This window comes from Idiotropiscis lumnitzeri, chromosome 17 (assembly GCF_059441095.1).
Source record: "Idiotropiscis lumnitzeri isolate Australia: NSW breed Sydney's pygmy pipehorse chromosome 17, RoL_Ilum_1.0, whole genome shotgun sequence".
Classification (NCBI taxonomy): Eukaryota; Metazoa; Chordata; class Actinopteri; order Syngnathiformes; family Syngnathidae; genus Idiotropiscis; species Idiotropiscis lumnitzeri.
The window spans coordinates 15,165,855-15,186,885 of record NC_142407.1 but is presented as its reverse complement, the minus strand read 5'-3'; the positions used below and the strand labels follow the sequence as shown (position 1 = coordinate 15,186,885).

The 21,031-nt window shown below is 43.6% G+C and overlaps 4 protein-coding genes across 5 annotated transcripts in view; 2 read left to right on the top strand and 2 right to left on the bottom strand.

Moving 5' to 3' along the window:
- Window positions 1–72: 72 nt before the first annotated feature.
- Window positions 73–5,586, bottom strand: ppp2cab (protein phosphatase 2 catalytic subunit alpha b). The gene is made up of 7 exons (XM_088279071.1): window positions 5,231–5,586; window positions 1,662–1,871; window positions 1,413–1,586; window positions 1,235–1,324; window positions 1,004–1,165; window positions 790–908; window positions 73–698 (listed from the first exon to the last, which is right to left on the bottom strand). The coding sequence occupies exons 1-7, from the start codon at window positions 5,330–5,332 to the stop codon at window positions 626–628; spliced, it is 930 nt and encodes a 309-aa protein (XP_088135197.1). The 5' UTR covers window positions 5,333–5,586; the 3' UTR covers window positions 73–625.
- A 3,819-nt stretch (window positions 5,587–9,405) lies between these two features.
- On the top strand, window positions 9,406–14,262 carry ube2b (ubiquitin-conjugating enzyme E2B (RAD6 homolog)). The gene is made up of 6 exons (XM_088280043.1): window positions 9,406–9,618; window positions 11,530–11,610; window positions 11,813–11,838; window positions 12,345–12,434; window positions 13,036–13,124; window positions 13,354–14,262. Exons 1-6 carry the CDS (start codon window positions 9,575–9,577, stop codon window positions 13,480–13,482), a joined length of 459 nt encoding a protein of 152 aa, XP_088136169.1. The 5' UTR covers window positions 9,406–9,574; the 3' UTR covers window positions 13,483–14,262.
- A 310-nt stretch (window positions 14,263–14,572) lies between these two features.
- Window positions 14,573–16,019, bottom strand: xtbd1 (XRN2 binding domain containing 1). Its single transcript, XM_088279894.1, has 3 exons — window positions 15,716–16,019; window positions 14,976–15,081; window positions 14,573–14,889 (listed from the first exon to the last, which is right to left on the bottom strand). The coding sequence occupies exons 1-3, from the start codon at window positions 15,928–15,930 to the stop codon at window positions 14,881–14,883; spliced, it is 330 nt and encodes a 109-aa protein (XP_088136020.1). The 5' UTR covers window positions 15,931–16,019; the 3' UTR covers window positions 14,573–14,880.
- Window positions 16,020–16,827: 808 nt separating this feature from the next.
- jade2 (jade family PHD finger 2) overlaps window positions 16,828–21,031 on the top strand; it is a 39,293-nt gene continuing 35,089 nt past the window's right edge. For both annotated transcript variants that reach the window (XM_088279475.1, XM_088279474.1), the window contains exons 1-2: window positions 16,828–17,527; window positions 20,813–20,876. In XM_088279475.1, coding sequence (XP_088135601.1) covers window positions 20,813–20,876 — 64 coding nt within the window. In that variant the 5' untranslated portion in view covers window positions 16,828–17,527. The remainder of the gene's footprint in view (window positions 17,528–20,812; window positions 20,877–21,031) is intronic.

Below are 21,031 nucleotides of genomic sequence, written 5' to 3'. Positions count from 1 at the left end.
TTATTTAGACGGAAAACCAGCCATGAAATACTACTTTTATATATTCCACAAAAACAACTTGGGGGCGGGGGGAACTGTCATGCCATGAAGGAGTCGCCTTTATTATTATTCATGTGTCTGTTAAAACAAGCTTGTGGTTTAGTGCATTGATGATCTTTACACACACATACACGCATACGACAAGACACCTCATGTAAAAGCTTTTTGTTCTCCGGACTTTGTTTTTTTGTAATAAAAAGAAAACAAAATGTAAATATTCTCTTCATCTTCATTTTATGTTACATTTCTTAAGATTTACAAAAGTGCAAACAGATCTTCCCATCTTCTCAATATATATTTTACGGATCCTTCCTCCCAACACACAAACATTGTCACTCCTACCCATCAAGTGAACTTGATTGATTTGATATTTCCTAATACAAGACAAGTCCTCAGTAATCCATAATATGATGATTTATGGCACACACAGTTTGGTCCGTCCACAGACACACACACACACACACTTCTTGCTAAATGCTTAAATAGGTCTTTGTGTGAATGTACAATGTGTGCTGCTGCTGCTGTGTCCTCCATTAAATGGCCACACTGGACTTGACTGTACAAGAGGGTGGACTTTCAAAGCCGGTTACAGGAAGTAGTCTGGGGTGCGGCGGGTGACGTGGGGCTCCCCTCTGCGAGGGGCCGGGTCAAACTGCAAACTGGGGGTAAGAAAATATTCAGAAAAATAAATAAATAAACAAACAAACCACTACATGAAAAGGGTTAGGCGATTGCGTTGACGAGACTCACAAGGAGTATTTGAGTGTGTCGTCCAGCTCCATGATGGCCGCCTGGTTGCCACAGCGATAGCAGTAGTTGGGAGCGCTGAATATCGTCACCACGTTCCTCTCATGGCACCAGTTGTAGCCCTGAGCGCAAGAAAGATCGCATGCTTAGCATTCCTTTCTAGCCAAGTCTCCTGAAAAATGACGGAGCTGCTTAACATTTGCATTCCGAGACTCACCTCCATGACCAGCTGGTGGGCTCGGGATACCAGCGTGAGGCGGTTGGCGTGGTTGAACGTCTCCGAGATGTCTTGGCCGAAGGTATAGCCGGCCCCCCGTGGCGAGATGCCCCATCCACCGCGGTCGTCAGGGTCCGACCACAGCAGGTCGCACATGGGACCCTGAGAGATGTATTCATTAGGACCCCCAAACAATATTTTTAAAAGATAACATTTACTTGATTCTTTTACCTCATGAGGCACTTCCTGTAAGCGATCCAGCGCCCTGATATGGTCCAGTGTGTCAATGGATGGCGACAAACCGCCGTGAAGACAAAAAATCTGTGAAAACATTTCATTTTTGTCTAATTTCTACTTTTTTGTTCCCCCACCGTTAGCATGAAGTCAAGGATCCCTCCCACTGACATACCTGAGAGTCGACCAAGGCGGTGAGCGGGAGGTAGTCGAACAGGTCAGTGAAGTACTTCCACACGTTCGCGTTGCCGTATTTGCGCAGACACTCGTCGTAGAAACCGTACACTTGCGTGATCTGTCTGCTCTCGTGGTTGCCGCGCAGGATGGTGATGCGCTCCCGGAAACGAACCTAGCGTAGAACCAGCTTTTAGAGCATTCCATTCACAACGACAAAAAAAAACAAAACACCAAAGTAAAAGGCTACCTTAAGTGCTACAAGTAAAGTGACGGTCTCCACGGAGTAGTAGCCCCGGTCCACGTAGTCGCCCATGAACAGGTAGTTTGTGTCAGGAGATCTGCCGCCGATCTTGAACAGCTCCATGAGATCGTGGAATTGGCCGTGCACGTCGCCGCACACCGTCACGGGGCATCGCACCTCCTGCACGTTGGACTCATTGGTCAGGATCTCCTTGGCCTAAATAAATAGACAAGACTGAAATGTTAGCTTGTTGTGGGTTAGTTTGCGCTACTAAATTACTGGCCGAGTCGCATAATTGCATAACACGCACGAGCGCCACCAGAAGAAGGATAGAACTGCATCTTGTAGCACGTAATGGCTTTTGCAAGTATGTTAGGATTTTGTGGAGGTCTACATCGTTATTCAGTACATCATAGCTGCAAACTCCACATACAAACGTGTGTGTGTGTGTGTGTGTGTGTCCTGGTTTCTGTAAAATCAATTAGTGCAGCGGTCCAAGAAACACAGTCGTGAAAGGTTTTTGTACGGCTCGCTCACAATCCTGCAGGACAAGCCGGGACGTAAGGAAGATCATTAAGGCGACCAAGCTTTCAAAACCAAAAGCACAACTGTCACAAGTGCTTTTTGCCAACTCGGTTCATCCTCGGAATAGTCGTCGCGAGGGTAAATGAACAACTATTCCAGGCAAGAGACCATGAATGACAAAATGAACTCGCAGTGTCGTAGTTCACTAAATTCAGCAGACTTCTGGAAAAGAGCGTTTGTCCAAATAGGTCAACATTGAATTGATGTTGACAAAGTGCTCGAGTTGGCCGACTGCCGCGCCAGATGGGAGAGCCATGCACATTGTTGACCTAAATTTAACACACATATACCCGTGCTAACATGCGGCTGGAGAGTAAATATCAGATGTTCGTCTCTTGTCTTTTGAAGTCATCCGTAGATGCAAAAGCAAAGCGACAGTCCAGGAGCTTTTGTTATGTTGCAAAAAAAAATACAAATACAATTATAACTTCCAGGGTTCATATTTGAGCAAATTCCTGCTAAATAATCAGAATCAAAAACCTATACGGATGTTTGATCCTAAAATTGCACTTTTTTTTAATGCCATTTAATGTGCTCAGAACTGGCATTTAGGTTTTAGCATGCACCAGCACCATAAAAAAATAATAAAAAGTCATCAATAGTCACCACTATTTTAACCCGCAAAACCAAAACAAACAAAAAAAAAATTCCTATCCTGAAAAGTGAAGACATGACTAACAATCCCATTAAAGACAACTTTCCGTGGCCAAAGGTCCTGGCGTCGATATGACCCGGCACTCGTTCAGCTTTACAACCGCAGAGGATGACTTCACTCAAAGCTGCTGCTTGATGGCCCTTTGAGGTTGAACATCTACTTGAGGGGAAGAAGCGCCGCAGTCAGCAGTTTTGTCAGCTGTTTTTGACCGCCATGCCGCCCCTGAATTAACTTGAACGCTGTTTCTTTCAGTTTGACGCGTTTAAGCAAGAGTGAAAATGGTGTCACACATCATTAGAACGCTGCCAAAACTGGTCATGTGGAGCACTTTGAAAATATGACATCATGCGGCACACCTTCAATGAGCTCATCGTGCATAGAGGAGATGGAATAAGCGTTCCCAACTGTAGCCTTAGCAACGCAACGAGTCCAGGGAAACAAATGACGTTGAGGTGAATCCGCGATTTTAAAAATTTAGGCGCTGAATACTTATTTCATGCTCTTAAATGTCACGCTGTAGCAGCAGCTACATGCTTTTCTGTAAGGAAATCCCAACAAAAATCAGATAGGGCCAAGTGAAACTAAAAGCAACTTTGGCAGATCGAGGACCGTCACCACAGCCACCTTGCACACGTACAATAATTGTCAGCATGTCCAAAGTACAATTTAAAAAAAAAAAAACAAAAAAAAAAAACTCCGCAATCAATGCAACACAACCTTGTCAATTGCTCTAAAAGTTAGCTCGAGCAAGAGCTGGTGCGTCACTCATACCCATCCGACCGAAGAGGATGAAATAAAACATCTCTTTCCCATCCTCCTCCTCTTCCTCCTCCGCGAATCCCAAAACGGAGACGCTCGCCTGTGATTCACTGCGTTCTCCTGAATCACGCTCCTCATCTTTTTCCGGCAACTGAAAGGCTTCAACATCGATCAGTCGAATCCTCCCACAATTTTTTTTTAACGGCACGGAGGGTGCAGTGCGGGTCGCCGAATTGACATGGCGCGTGGGCTATGATGGCGTTTACCACATTAGCGGGTTGAGGAAAAAGCAAAGTCTAAATAGTGACCTTCCATTTCCGAAAGGGGAAAATAGTTTTGAAAACCAGAAGGTTGATGGGGGTCACACGGCACTTCAGATCCAAAGTCAGCAGAACCGCTCAGAGAGTGTGGTAACTGCAAAACGGGAGCTCTCGGTGGCATGAATATAAATGACTTAACAGCGCTGTAACATCAAGTTCCTGCCTCAGCAACAAGCCAGCGTTTAAAAGGTCAAAGCCGCACGGCGGCGTCAACAACTCTTCGACCCGCCCAGTAACCAAGCAAGAGCACATTAGACCCAACAGAAAGCCAAAATAAATGTGGAATAAACACCTCAATTTAGGATTTATTTTAAGAGAATGTGTAATTGATGGCTACAGGCTGGGCAGAATATGAGTTAGTATAACAGGATGACAAACTGAAAATCACAACGGTCAACATCCTGTTCATTTTTTTTTTTTTTTTTGGTGGGGTCTCTTAAAATATGTACATTTTAGCCAGCAATGCAACCATCTGAGATTTCAACTGTATGAGACCGAAGGCGTTGAAGGGGTGTAGCTTGTTGTGTAAACAAATAGTTTTGTTGTGGAGTCGAAAGACACTTGGCTTGCCTTCACTAAATGTCAATGCCCACACATTCAGTTGCATTAACATTGCAGGATTTAATCACCAAGCCACCAAATTTTATTTGTAAATTGTCTCTATACCACCACACTTCTGTTGTAAGGCCAACACGGTGTAACAAATGCACCAAAAGCTGATGCTGACTGATCATTTTTGCAAACACTAATGCACAATTCCACTTTGGCTCTGCTTGCCTTTTGGTTTTTACATAGTAAAGGTGGCTCTTTCCCTCTTGAACTTCTTCCTACCTAGTTGGCTGGTTATTATGTTAATTGTCCCACTGTTTCGTCACAGTGGGGCAGGTTGGTTTGCTCATTCACACTCTATACAAACATTTTTTTTTTCTATCCTGTTCACGTTGTCCCTTTTATATGTTTTATGTTGTGTCCACCTTCACTAGAAGTCCAGTCGAACCTTAGCGGGGCGTTGCGGTCACATCTGGCGGACAGCAAAGGCACACGTCGCCGGCAAAAAAAAAGACGCGCGGAGACGCGCTTAATGACACACCCACACGCCAGCCATGCGGCGGCTCTCTCGACCGCATGAAGCCGCCCTCCGAGGCACGCAGCCTGGGCAGGCCCGGTGAAATATAAACCCAAGACGCCATTTTAAGAACGCGTGGAATGCAACGGGCGACAAGACGTCCGTGACGAAGTGAAGATAAACGTCTCACCTTTTCGCACAAATTCTTCACTTGTCCCTCTGTGAGCTGTTTGCATTCGTTCAGCTGCTCGATCCATTGATCCAGCTCCTTCGTAAACGGCTTTTCGTCCATTTTTGTGTGCGTGTTGATGTTGAAGTGGGGCAGTGTCGGATGTTCTCGTCTTTTCTCCCGCAGCTGAGCAGACTGCGACAGCGACTGTCAATTCCTCGGTTGGCGGCGGCCGCGTCGTCTCTCCTCTCCCCGATGTCAGGAGACGATGCTTCCTCGGGTTCAATTAAAAGCGCGTCGAGGAGGGAGAGAGGAGGAGACGTCAGCTGGAGATCCACCCAGCCTGCTAATGTGTCGTAAACGTCCGGCTTTGCGCACCAAAATAAAAGCCCATCAAAATACAAACATTTTTAATTGATTTTATTTCATGCATTCGAGCGTTTATGCCAATAAACGTCTTTATGGTTTAATTAGAAAATAAACCATATTACAGACGTAAAAAACGACGGACTCATGCAACTTCCGCTCTTAAATCTGCGCTCGTTGCGCTTACCTTGACGAAGCAGCTTTCTTTTTATAAATATATAATTATTATTTTTTTTTATCGCGCGCCACTCCCAAATAGGAACGTCAGCAAACACAGCAATAGCAAATCATCATTGTGAGGATGTGCTCTTGTGCAGATGACGTCATCTCACGAAAGTGAAGTGGGACAATAGCGCTTGAGGTTGTTTACAAACAGTGATGGTGGTTGCCGCTGTTGTCAGGCTTGCTTGTCCTATGCCAGCCATAACCTTGTCAGTCCTGACGTGTGTCCTGTCCCGTATTGTTCAAGACTAGCCTGCTCTGTCCCACCTCATGATGTTCTATATGTTAATCGTACACACAAGCCTTTCTTGGAGCATTTTCCCCTCCAGCAACTGCTTTGATCTGCTCTACCATGTCCTGTCCTATCTATCCTGATTTGTTCAGAATCACACAAACCTCAAGTAAATTCCATTTTGGCCTAGTCTAGTCTTTATCTTCTTGTCCCATCTATTTTTTTTATGATTCGCACACACCTCATTGGGTGCATCGTACCCTTACTCAACACTGCTCCCCAACAAACTCATTTTTGATCTTATCCAACCATAGCCTAACATAGGAATACCTTCCCCGATTCTAGTTTATATGCTAGTTTTGGCTGTGATGTGTCCTGTCCTGTTGTCATAAACTAGCCTAGTCTGGTCCAGCACATCCGTCCATGTTTTATCTGATTTAGTTTTGTTTCGATTCACACAAACCACAATTCAGGCGTTACTGTCTTTTTTTTTTTAACACTGATAATTTCCTGTGGTCTTCATTCTTCAGTGCAACAGGATGCGTGTGTCTGAGGTTGCAGGCAAGTATGAGTTATTTCATTGCTCTTGTCAGCAAGCGTGGCTGCTTCCAAGTTTCTGTCAGGCCTTCTCAAGGGAACACCTCCTGAATATCACCGCAGGGCCAGCGCGGCAGGTTGATAAATATTCATGGATGCTAATATCTTTATATCTTTATCTTCTTAATCGCAGGAGTTGTTTTGTCTTCTCCCTTTGGTTACACACAAGTGTTAATCATTCATAAGTTCTACTAAAGTGACCTACTTTACAGCCGGTTAGAACAAAACTTCTCAACCCACATTCACTCAAAGGCCCTTTCACCCACAAACCCATTTTTTGGAATTATGCAACCATGGTGCTCATTTTGTGTCTTCACGTGGTTGGATTCTATTCAGATGGAGGAGTCGTGTTGTTTGAGGTTGATCAAGATACTCAACGCATGCTTTTATTTAAGCCTCGCAATGCCAACTCAGCCACTTGCGATCAAAGACACATCTTTGCAGACTTTCGTTTCATTTCCAGGGATGACAAACCGAAACTAAACGTCCCTCCCTGGACACGATCGTGTTGACAAGTTGACTTTCATGACATCATAGTCCGGAGACAAAAGAATACGTTCGGCTTAATTTCAAATACCACAACTGTCAGCTGCTACGTGGCAGGAACAACACTTTTGTCCTCCTGACCAATCAAATGGCTGTAAAGTCATTGTGCTCATAGAAGCTAATTTAGGAACAGTGCCTGGATTGAAATTCTCCACGTGGGTGAGAAACATTTCATTCAAAGTGATCAGGTAACACGATCACACGAGTGTGAACATGATTCAATAGCATTTTCCTTGCCACCAGTACATTTTATGCCCTGTTTTTGCTCTGTGAGCTCCCTGGTGTTCCTCATAAGATGCTTGACTCTAAATATAGCACGGGAGTCTTCAAACAAAAAGAAAGAGAGGGAGCACTAACTTCTATTGCTTTCTCGCCTCCCTTTTTCCGCCAATTAGGAGGCCGCCCTTCATCTCTGGGAAACCTGAAACCATGACAACAGCCGGTGACTATTTCCATCTCGGCCCCAGAGCGCCACCTGCTGAAGAATACCAGGAAGCGCCTTCACGTGCCAGCACAGGTGAGGTGCGAGTTGATGATGGAGGTCGTTCGTAATAGTGAAGCAAGAAGCATTCAAAGCTCTTTGTATGTGTTTGATTGTTTGTCCCGTTCAATGAATTCCTATCCCCCTAGAAAAGGGGTGCGATGGCCCGCACCCTGTTTCGCCAATCAACACAAAATTAGCAGAGCATGGCGTCAAGTTTTGACCATTTCGAGGATTTGCCTTGAAAAGGAGAATGTGAGGGTCCAATCATAGTAAAAGACTCCCCCTTCATCACTTTCACCGATTTTCACAAAGTTTAGCGTCTTTTATAATAGGACGTATGAAAATGGAACTGAATTTAACTGGGCACTTACTACTCCTACTTTGACCTCCTCCTCAAGAAAACACCCCCAGTGATCGATTGAAGGGGTGCTTTAACCAAGAAATTCCAGCAGATGGCGCTCTACATGGTGGCCACCTTTGTGGAGCGATGACATTTGAGGGGAGGCGTCAGTGGAATCCCGTCAAAGCTCCAGCAAATAAAACTGTCGTTTAATCTGGCTTTATAGTTCCCTCGATGGAGTTTCAGGCTATCAATAGAAAGGCGAGGTGTTTAGCGCGGCGGGAATGTAGGTCACATGGAGACGAGCTCGTCATTTGAACCTTCAGAGTTCCACGAAGTCCGAACTGAGTTCAAACTGTTGGCGACTGTCAAAACACATCTGTGGAGAAGTGGAACGGTGACGCTAAAAACAATGTGAACGAAAAAGCAACGCAATGGGGGCAAATTAGCCTCACGCTTAACAGAACGGTCGACTCTCTAACGTCGCTACATGTTAAGATCCAGCGTTGAAATGAAGACATTTCCGCCATCTGTATCTTCCTCCAGTCCTGTAAGTGGCGTTAATGCTCATTAGGAAGTGAGTGCCGAAGCCATCTTACACTGCCATTGTTACAGACAACTGTCATTTGCTGAAAACTGTTATTGCGTTTTACGCCAGAATCCCTTAATGGAGTAATGAGACCGTCGCACAGAACCAACTTCGCTGGCTACATCGACCATTCAGTGTACATTGTCTCACTATTGTGATTTAGAGAAGTTAGGCTTTTTGAAGCCATTTTTTTCCCTTGACGGGCTTTGCTCTCATTTCATTGCTCATGGTTCACACAACATGATGCAAATGAATCTTTGAGTAACACTCACTTATGAGAACATTTATAATCATATTCTCACCGATGAAATGCATGTAGAGTATCAGTGTCAAACTCAAGGCCCGGGGCCCAGATCTGGACCGCCACATCGTTTTATCATATCATTTGTCATGTTTATTGGTAAAGTAGCAAATTGAGATTCCAAGCATTTATAGTTACCAAGCTCCCTTTTAAAACAAATGCACGGAACAGTTTTTTTTTTAAATTAATCTTTCATTCTGTAATTAAGTAAGGATTTATTCTGCTTTATGCACTTGGAATATTCAATGAAAGTCCACCGTCGACTGTCCAAGATTAGAATCACCCTCAACTGTACAATCTATGACTAGATCCACTGATTTATTTATTTTTATTTATTTTTGTTAGATCCATAGATCATATCAATCCCAAATATTGTTCTGGGCTCTTAACGTGCTCATGGCACATTGTTACATGGCCACGTGTGCGTCATTAAAGGGGCAGGGCCTCTGCTGGTGAGCGCCGTCAGTCAGTGACGTCATCACATGGAGCGAGCCTGCCAGACGCTTGTTTTGGAGGGTGAGAGAGAGAGAGAGAGAGAGAAAGAGTGAGAGAAAGCGAGAGAGAGAGAGAGGGTAGGAAAAAAAAGAGAACACAAGGGGGGCTCCAAGCGGAAGAAAAACGCCGCTCGTCAATCGATTGATGCGCCTACTCTCCTTGTATATACATTTTATTTTTTCAATTTTCAACTATGTCCACCCCGGCGAGGAGACGGCTTATGAGGGATTTTAAAAGGTACCGCAGTCCCTCCTTTTTCTCCCAATGTGTGTGTGCGTGCGTGCTAGCAAGGTTAGCCCATGAAGCTAATGCCAGCTAACTTAGCTTAGCTCGCGCTACCGGCGAACAGACCGAACGCAGGCTGCTTTTTAGCTCGCCGGATGGCTATTTGGATGATATACTGCGGCGTTTGGTGCTGTATATGCGCTGACACTTGAAATTGTCCAGCCTATTCCAACCGAAGCCAACTGTTTCGTGCACGCCGCTGGTTAGCGATGGTCTTCCAGGCTGTTGTTTTTTGTTTTGTGATGAGATTAACATTACAGGGACGACTAACCGAAACCAGTTTATTCGCTCGCGAAAGCAACAAAATGGGATCGTTTTGTCAACCCTGCTCGGAAGAAGCAGCATTCAATGGCGCATCATTCCATTTTAATGCTCATTTGGGTAGCGGGGTGTCTCATAGGATGGATTTCCTGAGGGGTTTGTGCTTTTAAAATGGCTGAGAGTGGCAATGGTAGTATCGCCAATCCCCCAATCTGTTGTCATGCGCCGAATGTCACCTTTTTGTGTGCTGGTTTGGGGAGAACAGATATGTGGCGTACAGGTGAGGGTTTGTGTTTTTAACATGGCTGAGTAACAATGGTGGTTTCACACTTGCGCCACCCTTGTGTATGTTAAGTCATGTTTAACTCTTGTGCAGCTTTGTCCATTTTTGGCCTTTATTTACTTTCAAGATGAAGTATTGGGAAAAACCACTACGGATCTGAAATGTCACATGTTAAAATGTGTCATAGTTCAAAAACATTGCAGTTGGGAAATAGATAATAACAACCCCCAATTTACATAGGGCTTGTAATGTCCATTTTTATGGCCCATTGACTCCCATTATAACTCACAATTTTTAATTTGATTGTAAATAGGGCTGCCAAGATTAGTCAACAAATAACAACGACATTGACGATCCAAATCTTCAATAATTAATTCAAATACTAATTAATGATTTTTCCTTCCAGAGCAATGCATCGCTGTGGGGCGCATGCGTGGCATGCAACAATTTTGATAATACAAAATACGAGTACTTTCCAAAAGTCTGCATGTAGAGTTGAATGTGCGTGAGTGCTCTGCGACGTTTTCAAATGCACATCCCTTTAAAGGAGACTAAAGTGTGTGTAGTTGTGTTGTGAAAATGCTGAGGTACTGTGAAAGGCTGCTGAGGCAGAAGGGCACTAGATAAGGTGTCGTGTAACCCTACGCTTGTCCCCAGGTGCTAAAGCGTCTTCCGCTGAAGCCTGCTCAACAATGGCAACATTCTAGGGTGTGTGCGTGTGTGTGTACAGAAACATTGTGCATTCTCGTTAATGACATCTTGCGCGATGTCACGTTTGACATTTCCATTCTGCTAACACAGCAAAAATAAACGTGGATAAAATATGGAAAATTTTACATTTGAACCTATTTAGTTGATAGTTTGTTAGTTGTAGTATCCATTAATCTCCCAATGTGACAAGGTGATGTGTATAAAAGTATTACCCACCAATCATTCATTTTGGACCAAGCCGCAACCGTCAGAACATCGAGAAGTGTCGAGTAGAGCATCTCTGTACCGGAGAAGATCTCGAGGGGAGCTTATGGTTAACGAGGTTAATTGCGGTGCGTCAGTGTTCTCTCACAGACACACACACACACCACACGGACCTGGCGTGTAAGCGCTGATCGGAGCTGATATTAGTCCGACACCTGACCTAATCTGTGATGTTGCCTTGGCGACCAAACATTAGGTGTTAATTTTTTTTTTCCCACCAAAAGGTCAGATTTGCTTTGTAAAAACACAAAAGGTGTCCTGAAATAATCTGACTGAATTCTCATTAGATCGTAACCCCCCCCATTTAAACACCGACCTTCTCATCTTTTGTTTGTCCCGTGCAGACTTCAAGAGGACCCTCCCACCGGTGTGAGCGGAGCACCTTCGGAGAACAATATCATGCTTTGGAACGCTGTTATTTTTGGGTGAGTCGCATGCTGACTTGGCACCGCCCTGCCTTCTCTTCTCTTGTTATTATTCCACCCGCCCGGCAACCCTGACGTGTGATCATAAATAGTTACGTCATCACGACTGCGCAGTCAACACAGAAATCAAGCAGCAAAGTTTGGGCTTCCCCTCGCATGCAGCATTACTGATGATCATGATGGATTTGTTTTGTCTTTACAGACCTGTCGGCACGCCATTTGAAGATGGTGAGTTCCTCCATTTTGCGCTCTTTCATCGTCATGACAGAGAAATGTTTCTTTTTTTTATTATCATTAAATGTGTCACTTAGGTTTTGACTTTTTTAGGTTAAGTGCAGAGATGAATCGGTACAAATCAAAGTTCAGTTTCATTATCGACGTACAAGGAGGGGGCCGTCCATTATTCGCCATTAGTGCAGTATTTTTTTCATCTTCCATGAAATATTGATGTTTTTAACAAATTAATGGACCATTTCTGCTGCACTAAATGTTTGCAACCATTGTGAGCCGGTCATAAATGTTGAAATTACTTCCCTTGCAAAAAAAAAAAAAATGGAGTTAGCCCAAGATTACATTGAGCTCTAAGAATTATGACGTAATCAGCATAAGATTGAAACTTTTTTAGTCAAGAAATAATGACTATTTTAAGACAATATGGTTGAATTCTTTGTGGTTTTTTTTAAAGTTTGTATTCAAAAGTATATGTATTGAAAAAAAGCTTTTTGTCTTTGCAGGAACGTTTAAGCTTCTGATCGAGTTTTCAGAAGAATATCCAAACAAGCCTCCCACGGTTCGCTTTGTATCCAGAATGTTTCACCCCAATGGTAAAATGAACGCTCAACACATTAACATAAATATCTAAAACTTTTTAATATATTTTTGCATCTGTAACATTTTTATGTCATTCTTTCATTATTTTGCATTTCTTTCCAAAAGAGGCCCTTTTCCTGCCGCTTGCTTCTCTAAAAACGTTATTCTCCTCGAATTAATATAAAATAAAACAATTCTTTGAAAACAATCCAGGTTTTTCCCAAATGCCTAAGGTGATGCCTTCTCTTTTTTCCTCGGGAGGACTGCTTATATAAAATTGAGGAAAAGTAATTTTCAAATTATGATTTAATTCGACAACTTGATTACCCCAAGATTACAATTTATTTTTTTCCCAAAAAAGTACAAAGTACAACTTGATTCTCATTATGCGTTTTTGGCGAAAATATTTACCCCCCCCCCCCCCCCTTCTCATGTTAAAACTATTTATCATTACTTTTTTTCTCTTATTGAGATTATGACTTCTTTGTCCTAACAGTGCGGGCAAAAAAAAAATCCTAAAAGATACCAAAAATGTTTTTCTCCCTCAACTCTAATTCCATGTTGACGTGAAAAGTTGCCTAACTTGTTGTTGTTGTCGTCACCGTGTTCCCTCAGTGTACGCAGATGGCAGTATATGTTTAGACATCCTCCAGAACCGCTGGAGCCCCACGTATGACGTTTCGTCCATACTCACGTCCATCCAGGTGGGTGTTGTCCTCCCCCAACTCCGAAACACTCGCTGACATCACACCCACTAATCCAGTTGTATCAAACCCATTTCACGCCGTAGTCACTGGGGCCTTCATGACTGTGAAAGTCAGATACAATTAAATACAAAAAAAGTGAAGAAAGTCTGCAATTTTGGTACAGATTTAACGCAAAAGTGAGCGGGGGGGACAGCCAATTGATGTATTTATTGTGCCCCCCTTTTAGTCGTTGCTGGACGAGCCCAACCCCAACAGCCCGGCCAACAGCCAGGCAGCGCAGCTCTACCAGGAGAACAAGCGCGAGTACGAGAAACGAGTGACGGCCATCGTGGAGCAAAGTTGGGTGGATGTGTGACACCCCAACCCATCAACCCCTCCCACCCCCGCTTCCTCCCACTCGTTCATTTTACCTCGTGCGTGCGTGTGTGTGGAGATGCGCATATCACAAGAACTCAACAAGTGCCACCCTGCAAAAAAAAAAAAAAAAACTAACGTTATATCAACGGAGTGAGGTAGAATCATGTTTTCCTTTATTTTACTTTTTTTTAATTGCATGTTGTGATATAAGTTATTGCTAACAGAACTTGTAATATATCTTTGTGTTTTGTTTTGGTTTTTTGATTGATACGCTGTCGGTGTGCTGCTGCTTGGTTTGTTTGGAAATGGCAATTTCATGACCAAATTTTTTTTTTTTTTTTTATTCCCCCCATGGGTTGTTAAAAAGCCTTTTGATTGGATGTCGTCTTTTTTGGCTCTCTAAAGAACAATCTGTTATTTTTAGATTAATCTCACGATGACGGAGGTTTTTCCCCACCCTGAGGTAAAAGAAGCGCATTGAAGGACAAAGTGCGGTGAGTCAGGCTATGTTTGTATTCTAGAGGAATTTTTTTTCTCTGATTTAAAAGGACTGAAAAACTTGCCGGAATTATGAGAAGAAAAAGTCGTTACTCCCTGCATCCAAACGAAAAAGGCTGGGAAATTGCGACAAAAAAAAAAAACGACTGACGTTGTGGCATCATGTATGTAGGATTTGTTCCGACTGAGCGGAAGGGACATGTTACATTTGTCAAAGGAAAGTAAACTTATTATAACAATATGCTGTATAAAAAAACGTAATAAAACACATTTTTTCAGACGACTGTCGTTTGTGCTTTTGCTTGATGCACTTGCATGGCGAAATGAGTTTTAAGTAGTTTTTACACCCTCGTGAAGACGGGAGCAAAGTAGTCCTAATCAGAGAAACGGACCAGAACAGTCGAGAAAAAAACGTTATAACAAGACACGTTCTTTACCTCCATTTGTAGTTTGTTTTAAGGATTATGCGAGAATTAAATTGATCTATATAACTATTACATGAACTGTTACAATCTGACAAGAAGTTGGATTTTATAATTTTCTTTTTTTCCCCCAAAAGTATCGACAAGTATTTCACAGACAAATGGAAGTAAGCAGTATTGTTTTTAATGAAGTGGAATTGCATTTTCTGGACAAGTCATAATAGAATAAAGTCCCGTTTTATATTTACAATTTAACAAACCCTAGAAAACGTTTTAGTTTAGTAAATTACTTTAATACATTTTAAAAGACAAAAAAAGTCATAATGAGTACACAACAACAATGAGATAAAACAATAGTGAAATGTCCACACTGCTGGCATCATGCATTAATTCATAAAAAAATAAAATATAAATCCAGCCTATTGATGAGAAAACACAGAAGCACAGCCTGCATTTTCCCAACCGCAAGAAGAGGATCATCTGCCCTGTAACCACAGTAGAGGAATACACGTCAGGAGAAATTCTTCATTATATATTCATGTCCTATTTTAATATGCATGCTGGGCTATACCTGCTGCTGCTTCATAATCTCATCTCTTGTCTTAAAGACGGGCGCGTCCTCAACCTCGATGCCCTCAGCCATTTCGTTCACTTTGTTGAGGAGCTCCGTGCTATACCTACCAAAAAACACAATTTAATTCATTGTATTTGGTCTCTTAAAAAAACTATTGTTTTGTTTCATTTCCACGTGTTCTGAGCTTTTTTGGCTATACAAATGTACATAATTGTATTTGATTTTTTTTAAATGAGTTTTTCTCATTAACATTTACGCCAATAAACTTTTACGATTATGACCAAATTAGGCAGAGGCGAATTGAGGATGCAGAATCATAAGAGGTGAGCAACGTTCGTACATTTTCGGCAAACATTTTGCAGCGTTTTCACCCGTTAATCTTAATTTATTCACAATTTAAAGGCGGTAGTCATTTAAATATATCGTGGAAAAACATACTTAAAAATGGACACTCTCGCGGTCATTCATTTTACAGACAGAAGGAGGCAGTAGCACAACCTGTGATAAGGCGCCGGCGAGCAACAAAGAAGACAAGGCACACCACGTGTAAACGTGAACTGTGAAAAGACGTTGATTTGTGTTATATGCACAACAGATAGAAACGTAACAAAAAAATGACGAGTTCCACTTGCCTACTGTCGTAGTTCTGATCAACAAGCAAACAGTTGGCGCGATTCGGTTATATTGTACGGATATTGTATTGTCGTTTCGTTTGGGTTATAAAGTGATTGGTGTACCGGCAACCGAGGAAGACGTTGTTGGCCCACACCATCGACAACGAAAGCAGCTGGTCCATCTGCTGCTCGCCATCAAACTCGCTTATATTCCGCAGTATGAACTCCCTCCTGTGCACCCAGTGCTTGTCGCTCTCCGAATGTCCTCGGAACTTCTCCACTTTGTGGGCCACGGCACGGTTTTGCCGGATAAAATCATTCACGTCCGCCACTGACATCTTTCTGCGAACTCCTCGCAATGTAAGCGAAACACGAATACGACGTTGTCAAGAAAGGCGTTTTCCGCTGGAGTAACCCGGATGTTGTTTTCTACTCTGCACTTGGGGACACAGCAACATGTGGTGGCGGGAGTGGGTACTACAAGAAGCTGTTTTTAAAAAAAGTCGACTGCATAAATACGATGAGAGAGGATTAGAATAAAAAATCGCGATGATGGGCTTTTTACGTTTACTTTAGAACACGTCAATGTGACCCTGAAACCTTAGATGACTGTTGGAGAGCGGATATACTGTGGATATAAAAACCTTCTACACACTCCTTTACAAATGCCATGATTTTGTGATATGACAAAAAATCTGGCCAAGATAATAATTTCAAATCTTGTGATGAACAGTTCCAAAAAACAGTCAGTTAGCCCAAAACCTTGAAGAAAAGCCTACTAGAACATCTGAACTTTATGAACCATTAATAAGAGGCACTCTAAATAGTGTTTGCTTGACTAGCATTTAACACGAGAAGGTGATTTGTTCTTTCTGAACACGGCCACATCCTCAATTGTTGTTGCGATTTTGTTATAGACATTGCACAGAATACAATCAAAAATGTCACTGTAAAAAAATTATGGAGCATTTGTCATTTTAGGAGTGGCACAAATGAACACATAATTACATCCATCCAAACATTTTGTAGGAGTCAAGAATTGATTATTGTTTATCATTCATTCAACAATTAAACGGAGTTACATAATAAATATGTTAGTACATTTTGTTCCACAGTCTTGTACAGAATGACGTGCTTGACTGGAGGCTCGGTGGAAGTTCCATCATTCTCCCGTAGGGGGCGCTCGCACCTCAGCCTCGGCGCGACGAGGAAGTGCCACAACCGTGCTGCTCAATTCAAAGTACGCCATAAATATGGCGCCAAAAGAGTTTTCAAGCTGAGCCTCCACTGCTCCATTCCTCCTCCACGTTTCTTTAGTCTCTCACTCTCACCCCCCCACCCCCTCTCTTTTTTTTTTTGAGGAGGAGCGTGCAGGGCTGCTGGACGGAGGGGGACGTTCGTCTTGTGCACAGCCGCGTCCAGCACCGTGCGGCCCGGCCAGAGAGGGACGAAGAGGCGGTGGTAGCCTGGTAGTGCGTTTTGGAAGAAGAAGAGAGGTGGAGGATTACAAACTGGATTGCAATATTTTTGGGGACGTCGGTGTTTCCAAAACATTTTTTGGACGCTGGTGCATTTTCGTAATTTTTTTTTTTTTCTTTTTTAAAATGCGACATGATTTTTTCCAGTGAGCGGCATGTCATGCGCCGCAAGCCGCTCGGCGCGCACTGAAAGGCGGGTGCGGCGACGGCGATACCCCGGCCCCTTGGCTCTGTGACCTGGAGCACCTCCATCGGACTTTTTATTTTTATTTTGTGTGTGTGTATTTTATTTGGATCCCACATTTTTTGTATTTTTTTTCTCAAGCTGTCAAAGTCGCTGGGAGGGGGAAGGGTCCTGTCAACCCAACGTGGAAGTTAACCCAGAGGAACAACATTTACATGTGCTTGAATCCCGATGGTCTCCTAATCGTTGGGACCCCCTCCCCAGCAAAACAAGGTAAACACCCCTTTCTATGAATGTTTTATAGTTCAAAGTGTACGAATAGAATGAGGTTTGTGGTTCTGATGCAGAACTTAGGCATCCTCCTTAGTACGCGTGTGAATGTGTGTGATGGAAATAACACATTTAAAGAGGAAATGCAAGATGCTAATGCGCAGGCGCTTTTGACCCCCCCGCCCCCCTCCCAATCTCCCAATATTGAACTAGGTGAACACCCACCTTATTATTAAATTGCGTTGTTATTAATATTACCGTCATGGAGAAAAAAAAAAATATATATAAAGTGGTTAGCACTTTAGTGGTTCTGATGCAGCACTTTGGCAATAAATGACATTAAATGTACAGTCATCTTAAAGTTGTGACGTGACGTCATAAGAAACGGTTGCGGTCCACTTAGCGCTTCTGTTGGCGTGTGTGTCAAAAGTGTGTGTGAAGTCAAGCCTTTAAATAGGAAACGCACATGTCGGCAGTGCGCATGCGCGTGGTGGCAAGTGTTTTTTTTTGTGGTGGGGGGTAATGGCAACAAATTGTGCACGATTCGCAGCGGCGTGTGACCCACAACTTGCCAAAGAGTGAGTCGGATGCAGTGCGCATGCGCAGTGGAGGGGGTTTGTTTGAGAAGCACACCTTCACAGCCCTCGGAGGAATTGCAGGTTCCTTTGCATAGAGGAGGGGGGTGGTGGGGGGGCAGTTCTGCTTTTAGGGAGGCTGAGCACGCCACCACACACGCACACACACACATCTAGGAATTAGAGCAACCCCTCTACCCGTACCTCCTCCTCCTCCTCCTCCTCCTGCTGCTGCTTCGTGCTGTGCAGATCCAGCAGGCTTTGGAGGAAGAGGAAGAGAAGGAGAAGGAGGAGGAGGAGGAGGAGGGTGTATTGGGGGTGCTGGTGGCTGTTTACCTCCATTTCTTGTGTGGAAGTGACTGCGGCACCTTTTCCATATCAATCGAGTAACAGCTACTCCCGAGCATCCGAAATGGCAATTGGATTGGAATGCATGGATTTCACAGTTAATCCAGGGCAAGGATGTGAAGGCAAAATAGAGGTGGGCAACACGTACGGTGTGGGCTCAGGTTAAGGTTTTAAGGGTGAGGTTAAGAAGTTTCAAAATAGGTCCTCAAACTCCATTCAAGTGCATCTCCAAAGCAGTTTTTGTTGATTGCTGTTTATTGTCCAATTATTGTTGTTAGTTTGTTAATGTTGAGGATTAAAAAAAGCAACACGGCAGTTAAACTACAGTCAAGGCTGAAATTAGAATATTTCGATGATTTTAGGTGCAACAATGGTTCTCAACAATTTCTCGGTTGTTAAAATAGTTGTCCATGAATTTTGCCACCTTTTTGTTTGAAATCAGCATTAAGGTTTCAAAGAAGGGTTAAATCTGCAAATTGGGGTTTCATTCCTGGGTTAAATTTTCAAATTTGGATTATAATCCTGGGTTAGGATCTCAAAAAAGTGGGATTTGTATCTTTTTTTTAGGATTTCAAACAAGAATCAGGTTTTCAAAGTAGGCTTTTAAGCCTGGTGTGGCGTTGCAAAAAAAGGGGGTGGGGTTTCAAGTTGGGATGTCAAATCAGGATTAAGGTTTCAAATTTGGGTTTTGAACCAAAATTGAAGTCAATTTCGGATTTCCAGTGAGCGTTTAAGAGCCCATTCAGATGAGGGTCGTTGCGCCTTGGGGGAGGTCTCTCGCCGTGCATTCTCGAGTCACTTAGTGGCTCATTCCTGAATCAATTAACGCACCATCGTCAGGAGGCTTGTTAAATGTTCCCATTGGGGAAATGATCCCCATGCCCATTCCCATCAACCCTGACCCCCAAGAGCCCCCCCCCACACACACGCAGAGATTCTTTCCCACCATCGCATATGCACGCATTGACATTCACACTATTCAAACGCACACACACACGCCCTCCTCCCGCCCGTTTGAAACCGGAGATGAGTCATGATGTGTGTGCGTGTGTGTGCGTGTGTGTGTGTGGGGGTGTGTGGGGGTGTGTGTGTGTTTCATCACTCCCCCCCCAACCTCTTCCCCTGGAGGGTCTTATGTGGTGGGATGTTGTTTACCAGCCTTCATCTTGAAATCCCTCATGTCTCCATCATCATGTGACTCACATGTGTACATACAGTGTACACGTGTGTGTGTGTGTGTGGGGGGGGGGGGGCGTGCGGCTCTTATGTATGTGCTGCGTGTGCGTGCTGGGCCGCCATTGGTTGAAAAGGGGGGTAAGGACCACCACGTGGGGCAGTGACGGACTGAGGAAGAGGAGGAGGAGGATGAAGAGGAAATGGGAGGGGAGGAGGTCGGTAGACGACGTCACGCCGGAATGTACACCGTACGGTGTACATTTCGCAGAAAGAACATTTTGGATTCTAAGTCCTGAAATTCGGCTTGCAAGTTGGGGTTCGGCTTTGAAAACTGCGCCTTGGTGTTCCGACCCAGTGGACGTGTCCCAATACTTTTGTCCTTATTGTGTTTGAATGAGAGAGAGAGGGGGGGGGGTGAGGTGGGAGGGGGGGGCAGGGACAGGGACAGGTGAAGGTGAACGCGAGGATGGCAAGGCAGCGGGACACACACACACACACACGCGCGCACACTCGTGTTATGAAGCAATTTATATGCAATGATTTTCTATCAAAGTGACTGACCTCTGCCTTCTGCGTGCGTGTGTGTGCGTGTGTGTGTGTGTGTGTTCCGAGGGAAACAGCCTGCGTTGTGTCGCTGTTTGTGCATCTGCCAGTAGTTAGTTAATGTGCGTTTGTTTATCCTGGATGCATTTGTCAGTATCCCACGACGACCACGTCGTTCCCCAACCAAGGAACGCAAACTAACGCGACGCATTGTGGCGGGAACGTAGAAAACAGGACTCATTTTCAAGATGTTCGTCAATAAAATGTGTCGTGCGCTACAAGTTTCTCCCCCCGGGGAGATAATAACCTGTGGCACCGCCGCGAGAAAATCCCAACAACTGCGTGACAGCTCAAGTGTCTCCTGAAAGCTCAGATGATGAAACTGATGAAAAGAAAGTCAAACTGCTGCCGTGGTTCTCAAGATCATTCTTGTTCAATGTTTTCTTCCTCATATCCAAATGTGAGCTCGTTTTCATCGCTTGAAAGTCTTTGATTGAATCTATTATGCTGATGTTTGACTTTTTTTTTGAGTGTCGTATTTTAATTCATCCATATGTCAAGTCAGCTCATCTGTTGTGTTTTCATGGTGGACTTTTTGTTCTGACGGCTATTTATTTATTTTTTCTTCTCCGTGTTGTCCCGGTAGATGGAGAGCGAGACGAAGAGGAGGAAATATTCCACCAGCAGCAACGACTCGGACACCACCGACAGTAAGTTTGTTTTCTGTGCATCACAAACAGTCGCACACAGACATGCGTTGAGTTATTAAACATCAGGAAACTTTTTTTTAAATACTTTTATTTTGCTGGTCACATTTTTTTGGGATGTTCTTAAATGTTTGTGATTTTTAAAATAAACCTGAATT